At 40.8% G+C, this 19,467-nt stretch overlaps 1 protein-coding gene and 1 long non-coding RNA gene across 3 annotated transcripts; one reads left to right on the top strand and one right to left on the bottom strand.

Moving 5' to 3' along the window:
* The first annotated feature begins 915 nt into the window (after nucleotides 1-915).
* Nucleotides 916-15,212, top strand: LOC115378593 (uncharacterized). The gene is made up of 3 exons (XR_003930145.1): nucleotides 916-926; nucleotides 6,884-6,887; nucleotides 15,143-15,212. It is a non-coding gene; the product is annotated as an uncharacterized LOC115378593 (long non-coding RNA).
* On the bottom strand, nucleotides 7,421-17,810 carry LOC115378586 (leukocyte elastase inhibitor-like). 2 transcript variants are annotated; one of them, XM_030078868.1, is made up of 10 exons: nucleotides 17,702-17,810; nucleotides 16,823-17,004; nucleotides 15,182-15,352; nucleotides 13,015-13,146; nucleotides 12,582-12,699; nucleotides 12,113-12,255; nucleotides 11,033-11,110; nucleotides 10,446-10,535; nucleotides 10,182-10,362; nucleotides 7,421-8,195 (listed from the first exon to the last, which is right to left on the bottom strand). In XM_030078868.1, the coding sequence occupies exons 2-10, from the start codon at nucleotides 16,997-16,999 to the stop codon at nucleotides 7,969-7,971; spliced, it is 1,317 nt and encodes a 438-aa protein (XP_029934728.1). In that variant the 5' UTR covers nucleotides 17,000-17,004; nucleotides 17,702-17,810; the 3' UTR covers nucleotides 7,421-7,968. The 2 variants fall into 2 exon arrangements, with proteins under 2 accessions (XP_029934728.1, XP_029934729.1); XM_030078869.1 differs by lacking the exon at nucleotides 15,182-15,352.
* Nucleotides 17,811-19,467: the final 1,657 nt, after the last annotated feature.

The raw sequence follows: 19,467 nt of genomic DNA, 5'->3' as shown, positions 1-19,467 counted from the left end.
AATGCTTCAAATTGTAAGTGATGCTGCTTTCTTTGTTTCATGACTTATTCGACCTGTCTGAGCCACAAGTTACTGGACCATTACAACAGTAACACAGCAACGCACGCTCAAGGTAGGCTAATACACAGATCACAATAAATATCAAGAAAAATACATACAAATAAAATGAAATAAAAATCAAACTAAATTAAATTTTAATAATTATAAGAAATCAAATTCATCACAAAATGTTGGAGCAAATATTTGATTGAAGATAAAATAAAAATAAAAATTATTATGCATAAACATGACAAAAGATGCAAATAAAAGTAAAAAATCCTAATAGAATAGAGAATATAAAAACTCCCCCAGTCTTTCGCTTATGACAGACCTTTCAGTTTTTTTGTATGGTGTTGTAAATATTTTTTTCTCTGACAATAGATTAATAATAATAGATTAATAATAATATTAGATTAATAATAATAGTAGTAGGTTACAATAACAAATGCTTTTATTTGAACTAGAAATGTGTTGTGTTGTCTTCCGTTACAGTAGCGTTTGGACGTTAAGTTGCTACAAAAGAATCTTTAGGTTGCTAGGCAACGGATCTGTTATTTTTTTCCTCTCGTCTTTTATGTTGCGTCTGTTGTTTCCTCCTTGTAACTGTACAGTATTACTTTTTTAAATCAGTAAACAAGCCCAGAGTGGCTAATCGGGAGGACCGGGACAATTCCCGGTGGGCCGGTCTGATGTTTGGGCCGCGAGGGCTGGTGTTCACTTTTTTAAAAATTTTTATTTTTTTGGGGCCGGTGTTCAGTCCAGTCATGGCAGTGGGTTGATCACCTATGCTGCTTACTGCTGTGCCTGGGCCGCCTCCACTGGCAGCTCTTTTTTTTGTTTTGTTTTGTTTTTTGTTTTTTGCAGACGCACCCTGACGTAAAACGTCCGTGCACTCGGTCAGTGGTGTTTCAAAGATGGAAAGTAGAAAGAGCAAGGGTAGCGCGGAGAAGGCAAGAATTAAAAAGAGGAAAACTCCGGAAACAGACGCAGCCAAATGTGCTAAAATTGGCAGCTTTTTTAAATAAAACGAGATCGCGTTTTGAAACGACAAATGAGGACGATGGAACGGGTAAGGCAAGATGTTGAACTTTGCCTGCAAACCACCGTTCAAGTTAATTCATTATCAAGTCAATGAATTGTGTGGCGTTGTGACAAAACATAACTTTATATAATTTAAATAATAGTATGATGCAACGCCACATAACTTGGAAACTTTGAAACTTGTAGCCCCTCAGAGTCAGAAGCAAGATCCAGCACCAAGCACCAGCCATGAGCCCACAAGTCCAGAGTGGGCAGGTAGGATTGCTCATTGAGTGAATATTATTAGAATTAATATAATGAAGAGTATGGTTTAGACCTGCTCTATATGAAAAGTGTCCTGAGATGCTAGATGATTCAGCAGTACATTAATGAAACTGACCTGAATTGATCAGAAGGCTTTTTGATTTGTGCTGAGAATTATGACAATTTTTAAAATGTGATTTGGTGTCAGAAGCAGAGCCAGGAGCCAGTAGTGATGAGGGGATTGCTCCTGTCAGTATGGAAGGAACAGGTGAGCTGTTGTAACAAGCAAGCATTAGTTCCAATACAACCACTTTCTATGCCCAAACGATACTGACCCGTTATATTTTATTATTTTAATAATAATAGGTCGCGTAAAGTGGGCCGGTCTGAGGCATGAAACTCCAGGGCTGAAAATGAGTCCCACTCCGGCCCTGTCAGTAAATATGATCGGCCTGAATGAGAAGCGATGGTGATTGTCATTTTTATGAAGCTCCAACATTTTTCACCACATATGGAGACACACTCTTAAAAAAATACATTTGGTCAAAGATTGCAACAAGAGGTCTAAAAACAAATTTACCCTACAGTCTGAGTCAATATGATTTAATCCCCGGGAGCATATTTAGGAAAACTGTTTTGTTTTTGTTTTTTTTGTTAAAATGTGATTTTGAAATTACAAAATTGCCTTTAAATTACCATAATTTCCTTAAAAAAAAACAAAAAACAAAACTGTATTATTGGAAAATTATATTTACCGGTCATTTTACCACATATGGCTCCATCTTGTGGAAGAACAGAGAAATTACAGTCACTGTCATGTAAGGGATATGTTAAAAAGCAAAATAAATCATTCATGTCACAGAGACAAGAAAAACATAATGTCTTTCTGTTATATGGTCCATTATGTAAAGTGGAAAGAAAACGTATAAGCATAGATTTAACTTCTTCTTCTTCCTTTTTTTTTTTTTAAGAAAGTGGTGTAGTTAGAAGAATGAATTTTATTTTCCCCTGTGAGTTTACTAATTCCCACTCCAGGTTGGCTGGTGGGGGTAATACGTTTTTAGTAGATTTCCAATCGCTAATAATAAGAAAGATGATAGATACTAAAAACAAGGGCTAAACAGCTAGCGAAGTACTGCTCTATTTCAGCTATTATAGCAGGGGTGGGCAATCATGTGCCATGGAGGGCCGAGAGGCTGCAGGTTTTCTTTCCAACCAAAAACCACACCAGCTGATTTCACTGATTAGTCCCTGCCCTCTGCTTGAAGGTGAGGTAATCAGTGAAATCACCTGGTGGAGTTTTTGGTTGGAAAGAAAACCTGCAGCCTCTCGGCCCTCCATGGCACGATTGCCCACCCCTGTATTATAGGAAGCATGTTTATTTGGAAAAGACGATGTTTCCTGTATCCCGAAAACTGTAAATTCATAGTAATGTGCTTACTGGTTAAAATCTGTTGGAACATTCAGTAGATTTGATTCCTGATGAATTTAAACTTTTAATGCGGGATAAAATAAAGTATAAAATGTACACATAAATACAAATTATTATTAAGTGTGTAATGCAAATGCGCTGGTTCTACTCTGTACTACAGGTGAGGTCACAAACAGCGGCCTCACTTCCACAAGCCATCAGGAGCTGCAGCCGCTGTGACGTCAGCAGAACCTTGAGACGCAACAATGGCAGATGCTGTTTTCATGAAGGAAACTTGGGCTGATTCTGCATTTCTGAACCAGCGTTCAACAAGACAAGACCGCGGAGTTTACCTGGAAACAAGACAAGTCACCTCGTCAATTTCTGCTCCCTCTCTTGTTTTCTCTCCTCATTCTTCGCTCAAGTGCAAGAAACGCTACAATAATGAACGGTGAGTTCACATCTACAAGTCAATGAAATGAAAACGAGTTTGTGCACAGAAAAAACATGATGACTTCCATCAACGGGCCCATAGTTGGTCATCTTTTGGTCCCTGAATCCTGACAGTCAGCGCAGCACCTGTGAGAGGACAGAGCTTGAACAATGGCGACATCTATTGACTAATTGCTGCACTGCAGCTAGTAATGTCTGAATAATTGGATCTGGAAATGCCAGTTTGATGTCTATAGGATGTCTTTGTGTCAGTGTGTGTTACTGATGGCCCCTTCTTCCTCCGTCTTTCTCTCCTCTCAGCAGCCCTGCCAAGGCAAAGCAGCTCAGGGCCAGCCACCTCAGGCTTTTCAGGAGCACCTGTCAAGTTTCTGCCATACTGCATTTTTGAAATATACTAGCTCCTCACCTGAGTCTTCTACTCTTTGTGTCTCTCTGTCCGTAGGATTTTTACTCATGACTCCTTGGACTGACAACTCTTCAGTGACTGCCGTCCCCCCTACTGTATGATCCAAGAGACGCACCTTCTTCTCAAATGCACACTACACTTCACTTTGTTCATGTCCAAAAACCAGAATCAGACCCAAAAAAAAACAAACAAAAAAAAAAAACAACAGAATCTGTCTTGTTCACATGTTGATGAAGGCACACTGCAGAACATCTTAAACCAGTTTCAGCCCTATACCTGCTGAAACATGGCTGGTTAGCCCTGTGATCCACAGTTTGCTTTTTCATTTCCTCTGTGTGTGTGTGTGTGTGTGTGTGTGTGTGTGTGTGTGTGTGCGCAGGTGCCACAGTGATGAAACCTTTCAGTTCAGACACATATCGGTAACCATCGCCCTATTCCGACTACCTGTTTTTTAATGTGTTCTGGACTGGCCTGGGGGGCTCACCACAACATCAGACTGTCATCCAGGTAGTAATTAGAGGATTTTATGGCTAAAATCAAACCCTAACCCTAACTCTAAAATCATTTTACATATCTTATTGTGCACATACATATATGTATACAGCCCTCCTGAATTTTCCTTTTCCCTGCTGTCTCTCCTCAGGGCCCTTCACATCTCCGTCCTGGTAAGTGCTGGGCCTTTGCAGGGGGACAGGGGCACCTGGTCATCACCCTGTCCTACCCCATCGTCCTAACCCACGTCACGCTGGACCACATTTCACAGAGGACATCCCCCGCAGGCCGGACAGACAAGGTGGCCAGAAACTTTGCTGTGTTTGTGAGTCACAAATTAGCCATCATGACTGTGGGGGCGTCCCGCACACCGCTCACTTTGTCTCTGTTGCTCACAGAGGACAAAACCACCTGCTGATGTGAATCTCTGTCTGTCTCTGTCAGGCGATGAGCTCTTTGGGCGAGCACGGAGCCTGGCTGGGAAACTTTGAGTACAGTTGAAACGATGAGCCCACTCAGACCTTTCAGCTGCTTTGGAGTCCGTACACTGATGCCTGCTGCGCTCACACACACACATTTTCATCAGCACCTTAAAGGCACACTCCTCGATTGTGGTTATATGGAACAACAGCAACTAGCTAATCTAGACTTTCCACCCGAGCGAGGAGCTGCAACTGTAAATGAGATAGGAAAGAACAAAAACAATCAATAGGGGCGCTTGGCCCAGCCCGAACTGGTGACGTGGGTCCAACCCTCTGTGGGCTCACCACCCACAAGGGTAGCCGTAATGGGCCGGTGCTTTGTGGATCAGGCAGCAGTCGAAGGCGGGGGCCTCAGTGACCTGATCCCTGGACACAACGGCTGGCTACTGGGACATGGAATGTCACCTCGCTGGGGGGGGAGGAACCTGAGCTTGTGCGGGAGGTTGAGAGGTACCGGCTATAAAAAAAAACAAAAAAAAACAAAAAAAAAAAAACATCCCTTCTGCCTTATTACACTTGGACTTCTCGTGTTCTTTGAATTTCTCTGTGGCTTTTCGCCAGTTTGCGAAGCCCCCTTTAACAAAACAGCTGTCTAACTGCACACTCTCTTCATTTATCAGACCTTTCCCCACTGCTGTGACACAGTTGAAAAAAAAGACACGATCACCGTCTTCAATGTAATGAAGCCATCTCCATTTTGTAAACCAGCTCGCATTAAATGAACGAAAAAAAAGTTTCTTTTCCAAAGCGCCTTCCTGGAAAACTGAAGCTAGTTGGTTGATGGGGTGCCTCTGATAGATTAACGTTAGCATTTTGACATCTGTCATCATACTCCCGGTTGTGGTCATCATCACAGTCAGGTGCTGATGCTACTGTTTCCCTCGTTTGTCGACTGGACTGCAAGTCTTCCTCTTCTGAATCTCTGTTTCTCTTTTTGTTTTGTTGAGGCTTCCCGAAAAAGTCTAGGATACGTTTTTGCGCCATCAGTGGTCAGCTAGCTTGACCACAACAAATGACGTGACGACGGCTACGTGACACTTGACCTTACCTGTGCTCAAGTGAAGCATTTCAATGTTTTTTTTTATTTTTTATTTTTATAATAAACATTAAACCAGACAACAACAATTCATAGTAAATTTGAAACATTTTATTTTCTCCTTCCACATTTTTTCTCACTTTATTCCATGTTTTTTTTTAAATACATTTTTGAGGTGCTGCCGCCCCACCAGCAGGGGGTACTGCAGCACCCCCAGCACCCCTACTTCCCGTCGTACTGGTTACCACCTCAGTAAGAGAAAGGTTTTATTGAGCAGGGCGAAACATTTAACAGCTCTTTGAGTTTGAGGTTCAGTTCAAAGTTTCAAATTCCAGTTTATCTTCATCCTGCCCATATGACATTGATTTTTATTACCCCCTCCAATAAAGGTAGACAGGGTTTGTTCTTTGTTAGCAGAATATCTCTAAATGTTGGTGTAACTAACTTTTGCTAAATAGCCAAAATGTGGAACTGGCCTGTCTTGACAGCTGCACAATCTTGTCATAAGTCCATCAATGTAGGAACATGCACACACACAGCCAAAACAGCAAGCAGCATCTGGACAAACCTAAAATGACTTGCTGTTTTATTTTTCTTAGTTCTTTGTATTTCCTCTTATTCAAATACCACAATTCATGGACAAAATTTTTATGGGTAAAAGCAGCTTTAGGTTAATTATCGTTTTATTTGCTGTTGAGTGCAGTGCAACTGTGTTTTGGAAAGTCCCGTACAGGTGAAGTTGGAGGAGTGTTAGAATTACTAAAAAATTGTTTTCATACATTTGATCAGCTGCTGGTGCAGCTGATCAAATGCTGCTCTCTTTCAACCAATATTTCTATATCTCAATAATCTGTGATTGGCATCTTTCCCTGCCACAGTAAAGATCTCTGTGGTTGAGAATCACATATTGGGATTATTCACTCTGTTAAACTGTCAAGTTCTTTGAGTTTATTGATGGATTTATTTTAAATCATTTTCAAAAAGTCATTTGTGTTAAAAAGAAAAAATATTTCTTCATTTTGGAATGTGTTTAAAAATGTTAGTGTAACTTGTTTTAGTAAGATGAGTCAGCTGCTCTGCCCACTGACCTGACATTTGATTGGGAGGTGGTTCTTATCCCTCAACCACTGATGAATTAGGTATTATGATACCAATATGCCAAGTGCATTGAAGCCTTTATAGACTCACCCAAGTGACATGACACACATGCAGGTGAAATGGGAAATCCTTGCATCAAATGCATTCCTCCACTGTGCAAGATCAGTGTGGGAGTGAACCAGTTTGGTCACACAACCTTAATTTAGCTGTGGTGTGGCTCACACCGAGGAAACTAGTGTTTCCCTCCCCGGTCCCCGAGCCCAGCTGTCTTGTGGGTTTTTGCTGCAAATGTATCCAATTTTGATAGAAGTTGCTGATACATCTGACAGACTTCCACACTTTCCCTCCTTTTTACTTCAGAAATTTAATGTAAAGCATTTTATAATTGCATAAAATGTGACATAAAATATATTCAAACCACAATCTTTTATTGAATTTGTAAAAGCATAATTCAAACAGGATTAAGTGACAACTCAAACCATGTAAACTCTTGTCCCTCACATTCCATCTATTCATTATAAGTGTATAAGGTAGTGGGTACTAAAAATAAGTTATTCCATGACAAGGCATTGACTGAAGTCTCAGACCAGCAAGGAAATATCCATTTTACAGCATAATGTCATCTCTTTATCTTCTTTGGTCAGCTGATTAAATCAAACAAATGGTGGAATAGCATGGATATCCATTGTACAGATAAAGGCTACTTGCTGCTGTTGAAAGATTACAGTGTCAGATATTTTCATACATGGCCTAAAGTTACAGTTAACAGCTATGCTGGCTGTTGAAACCAGCATTAAATCTCAGGTCACGTATGAGATAAGATAAAGTGGGCGCTGAGCATGTGAAGCTCATGATAAAGCTGGGCGAGGTCTGAGGATGAATCACAGACCAACAGTCGCTGGGCAGAGGGTAGTGCAAAGCTGTGGGACACAAAAATAATCCAGGGCAAAAGATGCACAGCGCAGCAGCATATATATCTATAATTAAAGGCACACAATAAACAAAAAAATAACCGTGTAAGAGTGGATGAACACTACAAATCTTTAATAAGATTTAGCCACAATTTAACTAACCCACATGATATTTTAGAGAATCCAACACCACAGTTTCCACTCAAAGGCTTTCTGGCAACATCCTGGCTTTATAAATACTGGACGGAAACTCGGGTTGTAAATGTTCCGGAGAAATCTTGTAGTGTGCATCCACTCTGCAACAGTGACTCAGCCTCTTTTCAAGATACTGCCTGGCTGGGAAAGCACTGCAGTGCTCAGGCAGGCGAGCAGAATCGGCCAGCAAACAGGACACTCATGCTGGGTTTGTGTCGGATGAAGAAGAGGAAGGGGTGGTCTGCGATGAATTGGTCAGGCATCCTGGCGCAGCGCATCATCATGATGGCAGCAGTGGCGGCGGCGGCCTCGGTTCCCTCTTCGTTGACCTCCACAAAAGCCTTGTGCACCACCTGGGACAGCACCAGGTCGTTGGCCGGAGACATGCCTGACAGCAGAAAGAAGAAAGAAGAAAAGGTTAAATGATAGATTAGAGTAATATTGGACACCAGAGAATACAGGAAACGATCGACCAGGAAAATCAAGAGAGCAGGCTCACAAAATATGAAGTGCATGTAATGATATACTCATGTATCCCACATTTTAGCATTGATATTTAAGAATTTGGTAACTTACACTGTGTTCCAACTTATTATGCAATTTGGATTTCAGTGCCATAAACATTTAATTTTTTGTTTTTCAATTAAACTCATGGCTGGTATTGTGTCTTAGGTCTCTTTGGGTCACTGAAATCAATTTCAGACACCTGTGATAATTAGTTTGCCAGGTGAGCCCAATTAAAGGAAAACTACTTAAGTAGGATGTTCCACACTATTAAGCAGCCACAGGTTTCAAGCACCATGGGGAAGAGAAAAGACCTATCTACTGCTGAAAAACGTGAAATAGTGCAATGCCTTGGAAAAGGCATGAAAATGTTGGACATTTCTCGCAAACTTAAGCGAGATCATCGCGTTCAAAGATTTGTGTCTGAGTCAGAGCACAGACGGGTTCGCTCAGATAAAGGCATAATTAAGAGGGTTTCTGCCAAACAAATCTATAGAATCAAGAGAGCAGCTGCTAAAATGCCTTTACAGACCAGCAAACAGGTATTTGAAGCTGCTGGTGCCTCTGGAGTCCCGCGAACCTCTCGGTGTAGGATCCTCCAGAGGCTTGCAGTTGTAAAAAAAACCTTCTATTCAGCCACCCCTAACCAATGCTCACAAGCAGAAATGGTTGCAGTGGGCCCAGAAATATATGAAAACCAATTTCCAGACAGTGTTATTTACTGATGAATGCTGTGCAACCCTCGATGGTCCAGATGGATGGAGTAGTGGATGGTTGGTGGATGGCCACCATGTCCCAACAAGGCTGCGATGTCAGCAAGGAGGTGGCGGAGTCATGTTTTGGGCTGGAATAATGGGAAGAGAGTTGGTCGGCCCTTTGAGTCCCTTGAAGGTGTGAAAATGACTTCGGCGAAGTATGTAGATTTTCTGACTGTCCACTTTCTTCCATGGTACAAAAAGAAGAATTGTACTTTCCGTAGCAAAATCATCTTCATGCACGACAACGCACCATCTCATGCCGCTAATAATACCTCTGAGGCATTGGCCTCCATGGGCATAAAAGGAGGAAACCTCATTACATGGTGTGGCCACCATCATCCCCTGACCTCAACCCTATTGAGAACCTTTGGAGCATCCTCAAGCAAAAGATCTATGAGGGTGGGAGACAGTTTACATCAAAACTGCAGCTCTGGGAGGCTATTCTGACATCCAGCAAAGAAATTCAACCAGAAACTGTCCATAAACTGACAAGTTCAATGGATGCAAGAATTGTGAAGGTGATATCAAAGAAGGGCTCTTATGTTAACATGTAATTTGGCCTGTTAAGATGTTTTTGATTGAAATAGCTTTTGATGTCCGTAAATATGACCTTCTAATGCTGCAAAGTCAACAAATGACCATTTTCAGTTCTTTACAACCTACAAAATGTTTTGAAAATCTGTTGTGAATAATAGCTTGGAACAGTGTATTTTGAGTTTTTTATTTTTTAAAAAAAATTCTGTTATCATTTTGAGTTTTGTTCAATAAAAATCAAATTATACTCTAACTGTTGGTGACTTCAAAATTATACTGACTGTCATTTTCATTGACTGTTTAGGAAAATTGGACAAAAATATCATTTGCATAATAAATTGGAACACAGTGTATTTGCAATTCCTCAGCTGTTTAGCTGTACCATGATAAATTGTACACAATAATCAATATGCATGCTGACTGATCTGACCCCCCTCAGGATTTCATCAGCTGTCATGTGTTTCCTTCACAGTGGCGGACATTTTTTTAGAGTCAGGACTGGACTGGCTGCATGCTCTGTTGCCTGCTCTTCAGTTGATTATGTGAATGGCTGACGGAGGTCCAGCCACACGTCCTACCAGAGAAGTCGCTCATTCCAACATCAAAGGCGTCGCCCATCCCCATGCGGGTGAGGATGTCTTTCAGGTCGTACGACTCCTCCATCTTGAATCGGGGCAGGCCCACCTGAACCTCCATTGTGTCCATCATGTCTGGTTGTGTCCACTCCACAAACTTCTCATAGGTCAACTCCTTCTCCAGCTGCAATGGATACAATGTCACCAATTAAGTTTGCGTCTATGAATGTGTGTGTGTGTGTGTGTGTGTGTGTGCGCGCCTCTTGCCTTCTCCAGACCAGTTGTGTCGTCCTCCATCTCATTGGGCAGGAAGATGAGCATGCTGAGGTCCTTCCCTTTGTAAGGCAGCTCCAGGATCTGTCCAACACAGTGAGTTTTAACTGTTACACTGAATGTAGACTGATGCAGTAACAGCCTGAATGTTCATCATCAATGATCAAAACTGGCTGAGGAGAAACAGAAAAATGACTGGACCGACAGGTGAGCTCAGGTGCTTTCAAACATGTTCCCTATTCCGGACCCCCAAGTTGACTCTGTCTCGTCCTTTTGCCTCTTATCATCTTAGCCTTTGTTTTCACTGCCTAATGTGTGCAGCTGTGCTGTCCTGTGTTGAATCTATGTTGCTGTGATTATCCATACTGTAGTGATTGTTATTTTAGTTGATTTGCTTATTCTCTGATGGTATGGCATGTTATATTATTCTAATATGTTATGTGTGTTATATGTTTTGTGTGATCCACCTGGCACTTTTCCCCTGCTGATCGACACATGGATGGAGGTGATCACAGGATTCCCTGCTGGAGGTCGAGATATGAGGAGCAGGTGAATAACTGAATGACTCATAGTTTGATTACCTGGCAGTTGACCTCAGGGATGTAGGTGAGAGGGAATTTGGCTTTCTGGTACATCATCTTCACCGGCTTGTTTTCATTCTGAGGATGACAGCAAACACAAAGCAGTCTTTTTTCACTGAGCTAAAAACCATTTGTACTGTCAGAGCTCTAGCTCACTATGACACTCTTGGAGTCCCATCTTCTTCCACATTAGTGAGTCACTGAACAGCAGGTTAAAGAAAAGTCAGGTCAGGTTGAAATTTGTGGGGAAACTTTGTGTTGCAATACACAGGCGTGGCTGCAACCTCAGCCTTCACACTTTCTCAAGCCCCACCTATTTGATTCTTCATGAACACCGCTTTGAATGAAAAGGGTGTGCCTGTCGACGCCACAAGAGAGACTCATAAATTCATTAAAGCTTCGCTGGACCACAGCAACACACCCTAAACAGGTAGCTCCATACTGTAGGCACTGTGCAGGCCTGTCAGTGTGACAGGATCTTTCATGCTGAAGGTCTCATGAGTATGTGGACGTTTGACAAAGCCATTGCGAAATCCTACCACCCACTCCTGGATGTACACTATGTAATGCAAAGAAAATGTGACCGTAAGATGAACTGGTTTAAGACATCTCAAACAATCAGTGGGACCGGCATGATGGAAAATTCTGTGACCTCTTTCTGACTTTACATGACTAAATCAGAGGACTTTCATGAACTGAAATATGAGTCCTTCCTGGTTTTTTCAGTGGTGTTCTTAAGACATGAATAGTCCAGTTTCCACTCCAGTTGGACTGAGAAATGCAATGAATGTGCAGACCTGACTGTATTCTGGTACTGGTCTTTCTGGTATATTCCTGCAGTGTGAACAGTTTTCAAAAAAAAAAAAAAAAAAAAAAAAAAAATTGCCCTGATGACTGAAGTGATCTCTGCATACTGTCCTCAAGCAGATTTTTATTGAGACTAAAAAAACTAATATACAGTTATACTGTTCTTCAGTATGCACAGTTTACCGACCTCACCCTACCCATAAATCCATACAGACCTTTACTTTTTTGTCACCATTTAACCTGCCAAACTGTGTTGCCGTTGTGCAGCGTTACCTTGTTGAGTTTAAACTGAGCATCCTTGGTGAGGTCGGCGTCAAACTTCCTGTCCCAGTTGCCTTTGAAGTAGATGGCATTAACCAGCACCAGCCTGGTCATGCTGTCCACTACACCCGGGGCAAGCAGGTCCTTGATTTTATCTGGATTGAAACAAAGGAGCAGCGATGAATACAACAGGGTTTAATAACTAGAAATACTTTATGTTTACACCCAAGATTCAAGTGAATTTGGAGTAAAATTTGAAAATTCCAGGCAAAATAAAATGTGAATTAGAGCTTTGTATTTGCACATCCATACCCTTTCTGCAATGCTGAGGAAATTTACTGGAACTGGCTTTTTGCATTCAGCCTTTCTGATTCAAATGTCCACTTTTTCCACTTCCTCCCAACATCCACCTCATTGGATGTGATCCCCAGTCTATTTACATTTGAGAGTGTATGTGTGAGTGTTTGTGTGTCAGACCCACCTTGGGTCTGCTTCTCCACCCAGTTGTTGATATTGATCCTGGCTGTCTCTGCGCTGGTTTTGAAGTCCACAGACTCCAGCTCTGCGTCGTAGTGCTTCTTGGTGTCTGCCAGGAACCCCTGGAACCACCGACACACATTTAGCTCAACTGACTCTATTCACAAGAGCTAAACAACAACAATAATAATAATGATGTACAGACAGACTTTGAGATTCATTCACAGTGAGGGGATAAAAGATGTTACAGCCATTGTAGTGAAGTATGCTGAGTGTGGCTGCTTCTCTGACTCATGTTCTGACCTGCCACTCACTCTTTCATTCATACACGCTGAGCACAGCATGATGACTCCCATGTCATTCAGTCAGGCCTACCTTTGTGTAAACATACCAACACCTGCCCATATAGGCACATACAGGTGTACACACATACACACCTCAACAAACTGGTAGGATTGGTCTCCATACAGCCTGTTGGCCAGGCTGAGGGAGTACGGGGCTCCAGCCTTGTTCAGCTCCTTCATTAGCTTGGAAAACTTGACATGGACATCATCCTGAGCCTTCAGACACTGTGGACAGTCAAAGCAGATGAGAGTCAGAGCTGGAACTGGTGATAGAAGAAGACTACTTTATTACAGCCTATAGTAGAAACTGTGGACTTGAAGGAATCCCCAAAGTTTCTAGATTGACCTGTTGCTCACACACAGCTGCCCCTGTCAGTAGTGAGAGATCGACCCAAAATCATCCGTCTGTCCCTGGTGCTCCATGCAAACTATTTTCAGTGGCAATTAAAATATGTATTTTTTTACTGGGTGCAGAAAAAATCTTGAAAGTAAATTTGAAGTCCTTTCTATGCAAAGGGACGTCTGTTTGATTTCTCCTGACTCAAATGATCAATTTTTACAGGTGAGCTCTACAGCAATGTCAGCTGGGAAAACATCAGCTGACACACTGTTGCAGTGCTCGTAAGAGCCGCAGCTCTTTCAGTCCAAACAAGTGGGATATTTCTCACTTTGCTGGACAGTTTGGTGGTCCAGACAATCTTGTGACACTACAGGGGGAACTAAAGGTCACCAAGCCCTGTTGGAAAATATCACTGTAGAAAATGCCACACCTAAAGCTCCATTTTATTAGTTACTGACTTTTAGGAAGTCTCAAATCTTGGTAGACGATGAAGACTACACTCAAGAAAAAAAACTGGGTTTGCCAAGCCTTTAAAAGTGAGGAAAGATGATAATTTGTAACTGCTCTAAAGCTAAGTAAGTAATTTTAAATATGTTATGTCTGTCAACTTTGAGTAGGAAGCTGGTTGACAACTTTCCCCGTTTCCACAGGAAGTCAAAGGGACAGGGGATGGGAGACTGTGTACAGTTAAAATCCCTGGGATGAATGCCTGTTAGTTCAAATGAAATAGTTCAACAAATGAACCTGGCTACATCAGCTACACTGAACAAGTATTTCTTCTTTAGGGTGAATAAACCTACAGGCTATATAACAAAAAAACTTGCAAATCTTTTTATTTACATTTATAACAATAACACTAAAAAGGTCAGTAGTCTTATTTTGGAAATGGTAGCAGCCTCATATGCTCAAGTACTTGTATGGAGCACCAGAACCAGAATGATCTACCAGGGACACGTGGATGATTTTGGTGTCACCACTTAAAAGGGTAACTGACCAACGTGACAATCACCCAAACACTTTCTGTATTAATTTAAGAGACTATTAGTTCATCTTTATCTGAGAACATCGCCGGCTGATGGTTGCATGTAAGTTTGCCATCACAAGGCCTTACTCGGTACTGGCTGGAAGAAAAAGGAAAAGGTACAAGTGAGCAAAGAGAGAACAGAAGAATATAAAGAAAAAGCATTACCACCACTAATACCCACACAAAAGAAACCAGAGAAGTGTCAGATAAATTTTTCGAGAGCCTTTCCAGGAGTATTCACAGAAATAGGTCCAGCTGAAATACCTAGAGGCAGGGAAAACTAAAACACTGCTTCTTCTTGGTGTGCATCAATAATGCATCACAGAGGAATTATTGTGATATACTGCCTTATCAATTTATTTTTCCACCCTTGTACAGCACGGGGTATTTTTACTGGTGTGTGTTCAAAGCAGCACAACACCAACCATCAACTTAAACACTCAGCTCATAGACTGTAATAGTGAAGTTTGATAACTTAGGCATCAGTTAGTACATAATAAATATTAAAGAAATATTGCAGTGACATTAGCTGTGCCTCAGATATGATGCCAGTTTAATTGATTTTCACAATACATCTTGAATGTGCTGTCATAATTTTGAGGGGGGTAGAGTCTATAGGAAACCCTGTGGTTTCCTGTAATTTACCTTTTTAGAAGCAGCTGGTTATCATAGAAAAAACACCAGGAAGAAACAATATAGGGAAAAAGACAGGACCAGCAAGTTCAAGTTTCAGTGTATAAGGCATAATCCAGACATTTCTACTGGTCAGACAACAACAAGCAAGAGAGTGAGATTCTACATGCAGCCGCCCTCTGCATGCCACAAACCGATGAGAGCACCCAGCCCCTCTGTTAGAGGTTAGTTAGTCATTCCTTTACTGTTGGCTTTGTTACCACCTTCAGCAGATAGTCTGGAAGTCCACATCTCTGGGTCTGCTGCTGCATCTGCATCTGCGCATGCATCCGCCTCTGCGATTGCACCTGCATATGCATCTGCATTTGCGTCTGCATCTGCTCTTCCTCTGCCTTTGTCTCACACAGCTTCTTTGCCTTAGTGACGCAGAGGACCTACAGGTGCGATTGGTAGTGTTGCTCGTCATTAGGATCACTGTTGAGTTAAACATTGTGTGTGTGTGCAGAAAAAGAAATGATCTTTGCTCTCAACAGTCCATGCGGTATGTGGTGACAGACTGCAGTGTAAATGTTGGCCACAAAGGGTTAAAGGATCAAGTTATGAGGTCAAGCCTTTACGCCTGCACTCTGCTAAGGAGGAGCTGAAACCCTCACTGCAGCTTCATGTTACTCTCACCTCCTCTCTGTTTCACATTTAAAAAAAAACACACACACACAACACAGCCAGGTATGCATGTGCACACACGTTTTCACACAGCAAGCAGTGATGCAATTATCACATCCAAACTCAGAATCACTTCCTCAGCCAAGTACTCAGTATGTAGCTGGATGAGAATTTGTCTTGGTTGCTGGTGATTATTACATAACAAACCATCCAGAAGACACACATTAGGTTGTTGATTTAATGTTGAACTGTACAGCTGTCTGTATTGTACATGGAGATTAAACAGTGGTTAAAGTGAAATTTGTGCTCACAGTAGTCATTATTCTCAATATAGAGCTAAATGGGAACAATTTGTTGTGAATTAAATTGCAGTGGAATTACATTATCCTCATTCTGCTGGGGACCTCTTGAAACCCTCTTCAAGGATCTTCAACGGACCCAGGCCAAACTTTGACAACCACTGAGTCATGACAGCCAGGCACTCACACAAACGGAAAAAATGTACACCTGCAAGTTGTGGACTGATAAGATGGGTCGATTCACCGTGCCCTGAGTGTTTATTACCCCTGCACATATAAATTCTGTGTAGAGTTCCTATGGCAACATAACACAAAGCTGGCAAGGGGCCAGCATCAGCAAAATGACCTGGAATCTGTTCTGAATCAGACACTGGAAGCCAGCTAAAGTGATTCATGCTGAATGAGGGCCAACAGATCTGGCCAAACAGGCCCCCTCCCCTGCCACACCCATCCCACTCTTGCAGACAGTTCTGTAACTTTTCTGTTTGAGACTCTGACTAATCAAACCTTAACACTAAAGCTTTGCCCTAATCAGTGCTGTGGGGAGGGGTAAACCTATCAACACTCTTTTTGCATGTGTACTCACTTTTTGGTTGTCATGACTCTTTATTGTGTAAATCCTTATAATACGTCATAGTATTTGGTGTCAAACTGAAAAAGATACAATCTTTTACAGAGGAAAAAGCATGAAAACAATTGATTTTGGTTTGTATTGGCAAATGTTTGTCTTTACATGATTAGCCACTGCAGGTTTCCCAGCTGTGAGTTGAGCTGAACATTACATTTAAAAACCTTTTTAAATAATCTCTAGTATTGAAATTCCAGTAATAAGCTTAACCTGGTGCAGAGAGACGCCAAACTGCTTGTGCCAAAAGTCCTTGGGTTCATTTATTTGTGTTAACTGTCACTGGGAGGTGTGTGTGTGTGTGTGTGTGTGTGTACCTCGGACATCTGTGTGGCTGTGTTGGCCCTGGCCCCCAGCATCACCATAGCCAGGGCTGAGGAGATGCTGAGAGGAGAGTAGAAGACGTTGCTGCTCTTCTTGTCTTCATCCAGCTGTTTGAACAAAGCCAGGCAGAAAGCTGTGTTGGCCTCAGACAGAGGGCTTGATGCTGCCATTGTGCCTAATGTCAAGAAAATGCAGAACACGAATCACTGTCTTCTGTCTTGAATGCAACTCCTCTGCATCAAACCCCATTCAAAAAATCAGCCAGTTTTACGTTTTTCATCATCCGTGAACGTGTATTAGTTATTCAACATAAGTTGACATATTTTACGAATTGCTAGTCACCGGTCTTTCTTTCGGGAAGCATCCAACACAGCAAGCAGCTTTAACTAAAATCGCAATTTGAGTTTAAGACCGGGCGTTAGCGGGCAGTGTAAACCTGTTACAGAAGTTGACATTTTATGAAAAGCAAGCTCGGTTTGGAGGACAGTAGGTGTGCCGTAATTACCAGCTGACACTTGTGGTTCAGAAATCGAGTAAAGTCCTGGTCTGTCATGTATGTGCTTTAACCAACAAGCAACGACACATTCACTTGGATTTTTTAAATGGAATATGGTGACATTTCTGCTTTTCATACCATAACAGGTCACAACCCTGATAGCGGCTAAATTTAACCATCGCAGCCATTATAACTCAAGATTAAAAGTTACAAAAGCATCATTTTCCATGCATGTGTTCGTCAGGGTTCCTCTCTTCCGACAAAACTTTCATTGAATTAGTTGTTTCACCTCTGTTGATCTCACTGCAATATATCTATCAGCCGTGTGAGAAGCACTGAATAAGGTAAGAGTCCGCCAGCAGTGTGCTGTACTTACATACAGAGTTGTTGGTCGACAAGTGATCAGTGCTGTGTCTGTCCCAGGAAGACTTTCTCAACTTGTCTCCGCATTGTTTATACTCACTCGGCACGCCCAAGCTGTCAAATTCAGCTTCCGCATTTTTCTCTCTACGGCACGCCAGAAGGAAAAAAAAAAAAAAAAAAAAAAAAACAATTTTAAAATATTTCTCGTCTTCAGTTTCTGTGTTGTGGTTTGATGCGTCATCTATTTGTAAACAATTACCCTTTTTATGTCTTGAAATAAAGATCTACATAACATTATTAGGCCTGACTTGGATTATTTTTGCTAGAAAATTTGACTGGAAAAAAGTTTGGTGCTTACCACAAACATCCCCTTGAAGAAATAAGTTAAAAGAAGTCTTATTTCTTAAATTAATTAAATTTCACTTCTAGCCAGTACTCTCAAATACAAATCTACAAACAAACCCTAATTTCCTTGTATTTATGAAGGAATCAGAACAACAAGTGTCGGTGACTTCTTCCTCACAAATCAAAAGCTATCAAAACAATGAATGCAATGAATTTATATATATTGCAAAGTCTTTACGTCAGTTTGTCATACTCACATTTTAATTTGATTTTTTCCCTTTAAGTTTATTTTGTGCTGTATTTCTTTCTTTTCTACTGCTTTGTTTTATTGTCTTAATGCTTCAAATTGTATTTCATCAAATTTTGTTTCATGACTTATTCGACCTGTCTGAGCTACAAGTTACTGGACCATTACAACAGTAACACAGCAACGCACGCTTAAGGTAGGCTAATACACAGATCACAATAAATATAAAGAAAAATACATACAAATAAAATGAAATAAAAATCAAACTAAATTGAATTTTAATAATCATAAGAAATCAAATTCATCACAAAATGTTGGAGCAAATATTTGATTGAAAATAAAATTTAAATAAAAATTATTATGCATAAACATGACAAAAAATGCAAATAAAAGTAAAAAAAAAAAAAAATCCTAGTAGAATAGAGAATATAAAAACTCTCCTAATCTTTCGCTTATGACAGACCTTTCAATTTTTTGTATGGAGAAACAAAACACACCCTTAAAAAAATACATTTGGTCAAAGATTGCAACAAGAGGTCTAAAAACAAATTTACACCACAGTCTGAGTCAATATGATTTCATCCCTGGGAGCATATTTAAGAAAACTGGATTTTTTGTTAAAATGTGATATTGAAATTACAAAATTGCCTTTAAGTTGCCATAATTTCCTTTAAAAAACTGTATTATTGGAAAATGATATTTACCGGTCATTTTACCGCATATGGCTCCATCTTGTGGAAGAACAGAGCAATTACAATGATCAGGAAACACTTATTCAATTAAAATGGGTATGACAATAAAATATTTTTTGTTATTGAGCTGATTGGTGGATGACACTTCCTAGAATTCAGTGTATTAACTGCCATGTAAGGGATATGTTAAAAAGTAAAATAAATCATTCATGTCACTGAGACAAGAAAAACATAATGTCTTTCTGTTACATGGTCCATTATGTAAAGTGGAAAGAAAACGTATAAGCATGGATTTATCTTCTTTTTATTTATTTATTTATTTATTTTAAGAAACTGGTGTAGTTAGAAGAATGAACTTTATTTTCCCCTGTGAGTTTACTGATTCCCACTCCAGGCTGGCTGGTGGCGGTAATGCGTTTTTAGTTGATTTCCAGTCGCTAATAATAAGAAAGATGAAGGCCTCTTCTTTCTCCTGGTTGTTGCCGCTGCATCAAA

Source organism: Myripristis murdjan, chromosome 20, assembly GCF_902150065.1.
Source record: "Myripristis murdjan chromosome 20, fMyrMur1.1, whole genome shotgun sequence".
NCBI classification, from domain to species: Eukaryota; Metazoa; Chordata; class Actinopteri; order Holocentriformes; family Holocentridae; genus Myripristis; species Myripristis murdjan.
Note: the sequence above shows the minus strand (reverse complement) of the source record. Positions and strands in the feature narration are given on the sequence as shown.